The sequence below is a fragment of the Rhinopithecus bieti genome, unplaced genomic scaffold (assembly GCF_001698545.2).
Source record: "Rhinopithecus bieti isolate Rb0 unplaced genomic scaffold, ASM169854v2 scaffold_23862, whole genome shotgun sequence".
NCBI lineage: Eukaryota > Metazoa > Chordata > Mammalia > Primates > Cercopithecidae > Rhinopithecus > Rhinopithecus bieti.
This window is the reverse complement of record NW_016811338.1, coordinates 262,960-274,315: the sequence shown is the minus strand read 5'-3', so window position 1 is coordinate 274,315 and position 11,356 is coordinate 262,960. Positions and strand designations below refer to the sequence as shown.

The 11,356-nt window shown below is 39.9% G+C and overlaps 1 protein-coding gene across 1 annotated transcript; it reads right to left on the bottom strand.

Moving 5' to 3' along the window:
* Nucleotides 1–9,984: 9,984 nt before the first annotated feature.
* Nucleotides 9,985–11,018, bottom strand: OR6B1 (olfactory receptor family 6 subfamily B member 1). Its single transcript, XM_017893736.1, has one exon. It carries the CDS (start codon nucleotides 10,954–10,956, stop codon nucleotides 10,021–10,023), a length of 936 nt encoding a protein of 311 aa, XP_017749225.1. The 5' UTR covers nucleotides 10,957–11,018; the 3' UTR covers nucleotides 9,985–10,020.
* Between the last annotated feature and the right edge of the window lie 338 nt (nucleotides 11,019–11,356).

The following is an 11,356-nucleotide window of genomic DNA, read 5'->3' as shown; positions in this document are numbered from 1 at the left end:
GAACTAATTTACACTCCCACCAACAGTGTAAAAGCATTCCTATTTCTCCACATCCTCGCCAGCATTTTTTGTTTCCTGACTTTTTAGTGATCACCATTCTAACTTGGCATGAGATGGCATCTCATTTTGGTTTTGATTTGCATTTCTCTAATAACCCGTGTTCATAAGCCTTTTTTCTCATGTCTGTTGGTTCCATAAGTGTCTTCTTTTGAGAAGTGTCTGTTCATATCCTTTACCCACTTTTTGATGGGTTTTTTCTTGTAAATTTGTTTAAGTTCATTGCAGATTCTGGATATTAGCCCTTTGTCAGATGGATAGATTGCAAAAATTTTCTACCATTCTGTAGGTTGCCTGTTCATTCTGATGATAGTTTCCTTTGCTGTGGATAAGCTATTTAGTTTAATTGGATCCCATTTGTCTATTTTGATTTTGTTGCAATTGCTTTCAGTGTTTTAGTCAAGAAGTCTTTGCCCATGCCTATGTCCTGAATAGTATTGCCTAGGTTTTATTCTAGGGTTTTTATGGTTTTTGGTCTTACATGTAAGCCTTTAATCCATCTCGAGTTAATTTTGGTATAAGGTGTAAGAAAGGCATCCAGTTTCACTTTTCTGCATATGGCTAGCCAGTTTTCCCAGCACCATTTGTGAAATAGAGAATCATTTCCCCATTGCTTGCTTCTGTTAGGTTTGTCGAAGATCAGATGGTTGTAGATGTGTAGGTGTTATTTATGAGGTCTCTGTTTTGTTCCATTGGTCTGTATATCTGTTTTGGTACCAGTACCATGTTGTTTTGGTTACTGTAATCTTGCAGTATAGTTTGAAGTCAGGTAATGCGATGCCTCGAGCTTTGTTTTTTTGCTTAGGATTGTCTTGGCTATACAGGCTCTCTTTTTTGGTTCCATATGAAATATAAAGCAGTTTTTTCTAATTCTGTGAAAAAAGTCAATGGTAACTTGATGGGAATAGCTTTGAATCTATAAATTACTTTGGGCAGTATGGCATTTTCACGATATTGATTCTTCCTATCCATCAGCATGGAATTTTTTTCCATTTGGAAAAAACTTTTCATTTGTTTTTTTAACTTTTATTCTAAGTTCAGGAATACAAATGCAGGTTTGTTACATAGGTAAACTTGTATTATGGAGGTTTGTTGTGAAGATTATTTCATCACCCATGTATTAAGCCTAGTACCCATTAGTTGTTTTTCCTGATCCTCTTCCTCTTCCCACCCTCCACCCTTTGATAGGCCCCAGTGTGTGTTATTCCTCTCTATGTGTTCATGTGTTCTCATCATTTAACTCCCACTTATAAATGAGAACACGTGGTTGTTGGTTTGCTGTTCTTGTGATAATGGCCTCCAGCTCCATCTATGTTCCCACAAAGGACATGATCTCATTCTTTTTATGGCTAAATAGTATTCCATGGTGTATATGTACAACATTTTCTTTATCCAGCCTATCTCTGATGGACATTTAGATTGATTACATGTCTTTGCTATTGTGAGTAGTGCTGCAGTGAACATATGCATGCGTGTCTCTTTATAATGAATGTTTCCACTTAATTCAGAAGTTTTAACCATTTAAAACTACCTTCTCAACTGCTCACACAGTGCTGATGGGAGTGTAAATTGGTACAGCCACTTTGAAAAACTATTTCACAATATGTTTTCAGGCCGGGCATATTCATATCCTGTGATTTAGCAATTCCAGTCTTAGTTATATGCCAAACAGAAATACATCTATAGGTTCAGCAAAGATATGTACTAGAATAGCCATACAATGCTATTCATGATGGTCCCAAACTGGACACTATACAGAAAGAGCAAAAAGGATAAATAAATTATAGTAGTTTCTCTTTTTAAAATTTCTATTTTATTTTAAGTTTCGGGATACATGTGCAGGACATGCAGGTTTGTTACAAAGGTAGATGTGTGCCATGGTGGTTTGCTGCACTTATCAACCCATCACCTAAGTATTAAGCCCCGCATGCCTTAGCTATTTGTTCTGATGCTCTCCCTCCCCATTCCCATCCCTGACAGGCCCTGGTGTGTGATGTTCCCCTCCTTGTGCCCATGTGTTCTCCTTGTTCAACTCCCACTTTATGAGTGAGAACATGCGGTGTTTGGTTTTCTGTTCCTGTGTTAGTTTGCTAAGGATGATGGCTTCCAGCTCCATCTATGTCCCTGCAAAGGATGTGATCTCACTTATTTTTATGGCTGCATAGTATTCCATAATGCATATTTACAACATTTTCTTTATCCAGTCTATCACTGATGGACATTTAGGTTGATTCCATGTCTTTGCTATTGTGAATAGTGCTGCAATGAACATAAGCATGCATGCATGTATCTTTATAATGAAATGATTCATATTCCTTTAGGTATATACCCAGTAATGGGATTGCTGGGTCAAATAGTATTTCTGGTTTTAAATCCTTGAGGAATCACCATACTATCTTCCACGATGATTGCACTAAATTCCCACCAACAGTGTAAAAGCATTCCTATTTCTCTACAGCCTCACCAGCATCTGTTGTTTCTTGACTTTTCAGTAATCACCATTCTGACTAATTATAGTATTTTCACACAGTGAAATACTATACTATGATAAGAATTTGTTATCAACAACTACATGTAACAACAGGAAAGATCTCAGAAACATAAAATTGAGTGAAAGAAGCTATATACAGAGGATTGCATATCGTGTAATTCAATTTTTTAACGAAAATATCTCACAAAATCCACCTCTGCTGTTTGAAGTAGGACAACAGTTACTCTTGGAATTATGACTGAAAATGCACATGGGGGTGTAGTTTCTGGTGATTCTTTTTCTCCTGATGTGGGTGCTGGTTTCATGGGCTGTGTGCAATTTGTGAAAATGCTTTGAGCTGTAGACTTAGGATGTTAGTACTTTTACTTAAATGAAAACTTTAAAAATTGTAAATGATACTGTCTTTCGTGCTTCCTCAGGTTTATTGTCTCTTTCCGTTAGTGTTATAGAGGTACTATTTTCATATTTGTAGTTACCTCCTATAAAATTCATAGTGACATGTATAAAATCAGTTGCATCTGTTACCAGCTATAAAAAAGCAGTGGAAAATAATTTGGAAAAGGTCATTTTAAAATTTATTTTGTTTCAGGGAAAAGCTGTGACAGACTACCAAAGAGGCCACAATTCTTTTCAGGTCTTTTCATCAAAAAGTGGAGTCTATTGCTCTACCTCTTGAATATGGGCTTGCTTTGGCCAATAGAATGTGAATGCTGAGTGTAGACCTTAAGAGGTTTGTCAAGCTTCTCCTCTCTGAGAGCACTTTGATCTCCATGTGACAAAGTCAGGACAGCCTGCTGGAGGATGAGACCAGGTGGAGGGAAGACCTCACAGGCATGTTCCCAGTGACCTGCTAGTTGACTGCAGACACGTGAGCAAGCCCAGATATAATCAGTGGACCTGCCCAGCAAATCTACAGACTTCAAACTTAATAATTTTAAGCTGCTGTGTTTTGGGGTGGTTTGCTTGCAGCAAAATCTGACTAATGAGAGCTCTTCACAAAGTGTGCTCTGAATATTTTATCAAGTGGGTCCACATGGACTGAATATACATGCTGTATTGTCACCATCTTCAAAAGATATCTAAAATCACACCATTTCACCCCATTTCCACAACTACTGTTCGTCAAATCCACCATTGTGTGTCACCATGATACCATAATGGATTCATAAATGTTATTTCTTTTCTTGCCCTTGCCTTATGCAAGTCTGTTCTTCACCAAAAGCTAGGGAGATCCTTTTAAAGCAAAAAGATCATATCACCCCACTGCTCTAAACTTACCAATGGTTTCCCATCTCTTTCAGAGTAAAACCCAGCGTTTTCTCACATTGGCTACAGGTTCAACAGTGTCTGGCCTATTCTTGCCTCTCTTATCTTATCTCCTACCCTGCTGTATTAGTCTGTTTTTACAGTGCTATAAAGAACTACCTGAGACTGGGTAATTCATTTAAAAAAAGTCTTAATTGACTCAGTTCCACGTACCTGGAAACTTACCATCATGGCAAAAGGCAAAGAAGAAGCAAGGCATGTTTTACATGGCAGCAGGAGAAAGACAAAGTGAGGAGGGAACTGCCAAACACTTTTAAAACCATCAGATCTTGTGACAACTCACTCACTATTATGAGAACAGCATGGAGGAAGCTGCTTCCATGATCCAGTCACCACCCACCAGGTCCCTCCCTCAACAAAGTGGGGATTACAATCAAGATGAGATTTTGGTGGGGACACAGAGTCAAACCATATTATTACACCCCTGGAGACTCCCAAATTTCATGTCCTTTTCACATTTCAAAACACAATTATGCCTTCCCAACAGTACCCCAAAATCTTAACTCACTCCAGCATTAACTCAAATGTCCAAGTCCAAAGTCTCATCTGAGACAAGGCAAGTCCCTTCTTCCATGAGCCTGTAAAATCAACAAGTTAGTTATGTCCAAGATACAATGGGAGTACAGGCATTGGGTAACTGTCCCCATTCCAAATGGGAAAAATTGGCCAAAACAAAGAGCTATAGGCCCCATGCAAGTCTGAAACCTGGCAGGCCACCCATTAAATCTTAAGGCTCCAAAATAATCTCCATTGACTCCATGCCTCATGTCCAGGGCATGCTGATGCAACAGGTGGTCTCCCAAGGCCTTGCACAGCCCTACCCCTGTGGCTCTGCAGGGTACAGCCCTTGTGGCTGCTTTCGTGGGCTGGCATTGAGTGCCTGTGGCTTTTCCAGGTGCACAGTGCAAGCCATTGGTGGAGCTACTATTCTGGGGTCGGGAGGATGGTGGCCCTTTTCTTATAGTTCCACTAGGCAGTGCCCCAGTGGGGACTCTGTCAGGGGACTCCAACTCCACATTTTCTCTCTGCATTTGCCCTAATAGAGGTTCTCCATGAGAGTTCCACCCTTGCAACAGACATTTTCCTGGACATCCAGGCATTTTCATACATCCTCTGAAATCTAGGCAGAGGCTCCCAAAGTTCAAATCTTGTCTTCTGCACACCCGCAGGCCCAACACCATGTGGAAACCAGTAAGGCTTGGGCTTGCATTCTCTGAAGCAACAGCCTGAACTGTAGGTTGGCCCCGTTTAGCCATGGCTGGAGTGACTGGGGCACAGGGCTCCATGTCCTGAGGCTGTACAGAGTAGTGGGGCCCTGGACCCGGCCCAGGAAACCATTTATCCCTCCTAGGCCTCTGGGCTTGTGATGGGAGGGGCAACCATGAACGTTTCTGACATGCCCTGCAGACATTTTTACCATTGTCTTGGTGATTAAAATTCATCTTCCTGTTACTTAAGCAAATGTCTGCAGCAGGCTTATATTTCTCCCCAGAAAATGCCTTTTTCTTTCCTACCATATAGTCAGGCTGCAAATTTTCCAAACTTTTATTCTCTGCTTCCCTTTTATATGTAAGTTCAAATTTCAGATCATCTCTTTATGAAAGATATGACTGTATGCTTTCAGAAAAAGTCAGGTCACATCTTGAATGCTTTGCTGCTTAGAAATTTCTTCTGCCAGGCACCAGAAAATTATCTCTCTCAAGTTCAAAGTTCCACAGGTCTCTAGAGCAGGGGCAAAATGCTGCCAATCTCTTTGCTAAAGCATAGGAAGAGTGACCTTTGTTCTAGTTCCCAAGAAATTCCTTGTCTCCACCTGAGACCACCTCAGTCTGGACTTCATTGTCTGTATCACTATCAGCATTTTGGTCAAAACCATGCAACAAGTCTCTAGAAAGTTCCAAACTTTCCCACATCTTCTTGTCTTCTTCTGAGCCCTCAAAACTGTTCCAACCTCTGCCCATTACCCAGTTCCAAAGTTGCTTCCACCTTTGTAGGTATCTTTATAGCAGTGCCCCACTCCTGGTATGAATTTTCTGTATTAATTCATTTTCACACAGCTATAAAGAACTACCTAAGACTGGGTAATTTATTTTAAAAAGGTTTAATTGACTCACAGTTCCACATGGTTGGGGAGGCCTCGGGAAACTTACACTCATGGCAGAAGGTGAAGGGGAAGGAAGGTATATCTAACATGGTGGCAAGAGAGAGAGAGAAAGTGAGAGGGGAACTGACAAACACTTTTAAACCCATCAGATCTTGTGAGAACTTACTCACTATCATGAGAACAGCATGGGGGAAACCACCCCTATTATGCAATCACCTCCCACCAGGTTCACCCTTTGATATGTGGGGATTACAATCAAGATGAGATTTGAGTGGGGAAACAGAGCCAAACCATTTTACCTCCTTACTCTTTTCTCACTGTTCTAGCTTCTCAGTCTCTTCAATTTCCCTCAAACATACTATTCAAGATTCCACATCTTCACTTGCTGTTTCTCTAGCTGGAATGTTTTTTGCCCAAGTAGCCACATATCTTACTCTCTCAGCTTCTACAGGTTTTTGCTCGGACACCTTTTTCTCACTTGGTGATTCTGTGACCATCTTCTTTAAAATTTCTCATCTCCAGCAGCACTTCCTAATATACTCTCATGCTTTCTTCCTCCCCATCTGTAGCACTTACTGCCACCAAAATTGGGATGTGTATTTATTTCCCAGGGTTTTCATAACAAATTACCACAAACTTGGTAGCTTAAAGTAACAGAAATATATTGTCTTATAGTTCTGGAGGCCAGGAGTCCAAAATCAAAGTGTCATCACGGCTTTCTTCCTTTGACAGCTCCCAGGGAGGATCATTGCTTGTATCTTCCAGCTTCTGGTGGCCCAAGGTATTTCTTGGCTTGTGGATGCATAACTCCAATCTCTACCTCTACCTTCACATCCCCTTCTCTGTTTTCTCTTCTCTCTCATGTAAGGAACTTGTCATCGGACATTGGGTCCACTCGGATAATCCAGGATGGTCTCAGTTTGAGGTCCTTAATTTTATTATATTTTAAAGACTCTTCCTTTTTCAAATAAGTTCACAATCACAAGTTCCATGTTGAAAGTGTGAAAATATATTTTTGGGAGCCATCATTCAACCTACTGCACTATGTATGTATGTAATATATATGTGTGTGTGTGTATATATATATATATATGAATTGCCAGATCATAATTGCCCTCATTACTTCTCCTTTCTTTTGATCTTGATATTCTCTTGCTCCTCTCTCTCTCATCTTCTCTTGGTTTTCCACTTTCTCCACACTCATCTCAGAGATCAGTAACAAGCTCAGTTTCAGGAATTGGCAGACATTTTCATTCCATGCCATAGTGATTCTCAACTCTCCTTACAATGTATACACACACACACACACACACACACACACACAAAGGTATTATCTGCTATCTGTTTCTGCCCACAAAGGTAACAGGTTTTAATATTTTGCTATCGTATCCCTACATGTACGTAATAGATCCTTAATAATATATATTAGTTAAATGAATGAATAAATATAGTGATTTAAAATATATACTGCATGTGTAATTAATATATATTTATATTTTATTTTGTGGGCTTCCTTATGAGTTTGGCTGGTGATAATCAAATCTTCAGGGCATGTTCTCTGGATAAACTACTAAAACTGACTACCAGCCTTTTATGATGCTTACCCCAACAAGATCACCAAATGCCCTAAAACTTCTAGCTTGCTTTGTGTGTCACCTTAGAAATAGCTTGTTTCTATATGAATTTAACCAGTAATCCACTAAAAATTATTTTCTCTGTTGAGGCAGATTTCTACATTGGTCTGATCTCCATCGTCTGCTTTGCTAACCGTGTGCACTTAGGTATTCCTTCCACAAAGGGGAAGGAGTTCAATATTCCATCTGTTATTTGAAAAAAAATTCAATAGAATTCACCAGGAAACCCTATTTCTACATTCTCCCTTTCCAAGATATTCATGAGGAATAATAAAGAAATAAACTGCCCCTGATAGTTACAGCCTCTCAGGTTATGTATGTGGAGTCAAGTAGGTGTGGAATGGTTTTAGACAGGTCCAGAGAGCATAGCCTTCCCAACCATTTTCCCATGCAAACCCTAATCTAGTAGCAGCTTGGACTGCCCAAGATATTTAACAATCAATGTCTTTTCCATTATGGTAGTTGATCCTCATAACCATTGTGTAAGAAATGCCAAGCAACTATTATTACTCCTGTTTTACACATGAAGACTCAGTGTTTCCAAAAGTATAGATGGGTTGGCCAAGGTCACATGGTGGAACATATATGCAGGGCTAAAATTCAAGTTGTGGCCAGAGTTTTTTATCTTTCATTTCCTAATCCCTACTGAACATGTCTTTTATTTTCTTAATGCACACATTTAATATCCCTATATGACTATGCCATTGTATTTTGATTCATTTGAAGTTTTCAGAAAATGATCTCTTTTTTGTGTGTCTAGGTTTTAAATAGAAATATATTCATTACAACTTCTTTATTGCATCAAGGGACCAAACTACATTCCAGAAGCAAACATTAAATCCTTTCCATTTTTAAGCATTGTTCTCTTTTGCACATGTATTCCCTAAAACAATTTTATTTTTGTTTCTTTTTTCCTCTAGGACCTATAATTCACATTTTTTCATTTTTATTTTATTACTGTTCTGCAGGTATAGCAATTCATAATTCCAACTATATTTCTTCACAACTGGCTTTCATACTCGGCTTCTGGCTTTCATACTCGGCTTCTAAAGAAGTATGTTTTCTCTTTAGGGAGAGCCCATTCACTAGAGAAAGACCCAGGTTTGGATTCAGGGAACTGGGACTTTTGATCTCTGCTCCCCACTGTCTGTGGTTGTGTGTTATTTACTTCCTTGAACATCTGTCCTGGAAGTTTATAAAATGGAACAAATAATTCTGACTAGCGTGTCTTAAGAAGAAAGAGAAAGCATTCTTGAAAGTGTGGTTTGTTCTTAGCTAAAAGATGTTATTAATGCAAGAAACTCTACTGTTTAAAGCTGTTACAATAAAAGAATTAAATTCCCACTAATGTTGGCCCACTATGTTGAATACAGCTTAAAAGTATATCTCTCTTTGCTATTGGCAAAAGTATGAACCAAGAGTGAGCAAATCTATGTACCTTCTATGGGTGTAAAGCACATTTGATCAATGAGGTTCTAGTGTGTGTGTAGAAGGTGTTAGATATATAGGTAAGGAGAGTTGAGAATCACTATGGCATGGAATGAAAATCTCTGTCAGTTCCTGAAACTGACCTTGTTACTTATCTCTGAGATGAGTGTGAAGAAAGCAGAAAACCAAGAGAAGATAAAAGAGAGAAAGAAACAAGAGAATATCAAGATCAAAAGAAAAGAGAAGTAATGAGGGCAATTATTATCTGGCAATTCATATATTTGATGATATTTATGTATCATCTATTTTATGTTCACCCACTAAAGGATACATTGTGGAACCTAGAAGGGAAATATAAAATTCAATAAAAGACAACTGTGTGAGTTATATCAGAAGACAAAACACAATTGTGTAAGGTGCAATTTACTTACAGATAAAAGAAAGCACTCTAACTAGTTTAAGCAGAAAGGCATTTAATACAGGTTAGTAAGTGCTTGCAAAAAGTGTTGCAAAAACTCAAGAAGCAGTCTCTGCCACCAAAATTCACTCCCAGCACAACATCAAGAATGAAATTGTTGAGGGAGTTGCTACCTCTGTCTTAGAAAGATGGGAAATCAAGAAGCTACCATCTATTTTGTTGGCCCCAGAGCTATTAGTGTATGGCAGATCCAAAAACAGCTAACTCACCCATCACCATCTCTCTTCCTACTCAACTTGGTTATAAATTTACTCACAGTCTTAGAAACCCCATTTGGGGTCACAACCATTGAGAATTATTTTCTCTAGCTCTCTAGAAGGTGTATGGCCTTAGAGCACTGACCATATGCCCCGATGCAGACACCCAAGAGCCTGAGATTGATGTAGACATGGTGATGTCATATTAACATGGGCAATGTCCTAACTGAGTCATTAAAGGAGAAAGGATGGAGGAAGACATACAGACTCCCACTCAACGTTTCTTTCTAATCAATTGCAATTGACTAGTCAGATCTGCTGGCCTGGCAATATGCCAGTTTCTTCAGAGCTTCCTTGACCTCTCGGTTTCTTAGGCAATAAATGAAAGGGTTGAGAGAAGGAGTGACAATGGCATAGAAGATGGAAATAATTTTGCTCTTGTTGAAGGCATGGATAGCTCGAGGTCGAGCATACATGAAAATAATGGCTGAATAGAAAACGGTGACCACCACAAGGTGGGAGGCACAAGTGGAGAATGCTTTCTGCTTTCCTGTGGGCATGCGTAAGATGGTGGCCAGAATGCATCCATAGGACAGGACAGTAATAAAGAGTGGGAAAAGGAAGATGCCCAGTGCCAGGATAAAGTCCACCAACTCAGCTATGGACATGTCTGTGCAGGAGAGATTAAGTACTGGAGAGATGTCACAGAAGAAGTGGTTGATGACATTGGGACCACAGAAGCTGAGGCGGGAGATGAAGTAGATCTTCGCCAGGGAGATGCCAAAGCCAATGGCCCAGGAACCAAGAGCGAGGCGGAAGCAGAGCCCATGGCTCATTATGGTCAGATAGTGGAGTGGACGACAGATGGCCACATACCGGTCATAGGCCATGGCGGCCAGGAGCACACATTCTGTGCACATGAGTGCAATGAAGAAGTACAGTTGTATCATACAGAGTGTGAAAGAGATGCTGTTGTTCATAGACCAAAAACTAAACAGTAACTTGGGCACAGTCACAGAGATGTACCAAGTCTCCAAGAAGGACAGGTTGGCCAGGAAGAAGTACATAGGCTTGTGCAGTAGCCGATTTTGCTGTACCAATAGGATGATGATCACGTTTTCAGCAACTGTCAGAATATAGGCCACAAGGAATATCAGAAACATGGCTGCCCGCATACTCAAGCTCCCAGGGAATCCCACCAGAATGAACTTGGTGACTCGTGTGTGGTTCTCCAGTTCCATATTGGAGACACAGGGCTTAGGTCTCCTGGGGAGGAAAAATCATTTGATCAGACTCCTTGGTCCAGCTATATTTTTCCATCCTTGTCTTCTCTATCAGTAACAGTAACAGTTATCATTTATTAATACATACTATAGTTCAGACCATGAACTGGGTATGTGAGGCACACAACATAATTTAATTTCCACATAGCCGTGTGTGTGTGTGTGTGTGTGTGTGCGTGATAATATCTGCTTTAATGATGAAGAAATCGTGTCTTGGAGAGGAATTAAGTAACTGACCAAGCTGTCACTGGTACCGGGGCAGGAATCACATTGAAGTCTCAGTCTAAAACCCATGCTCCTTCTAATACCTTGCACCGTCTGACACTTTACAATTGCCAATTCCAAAAGATACACCTGA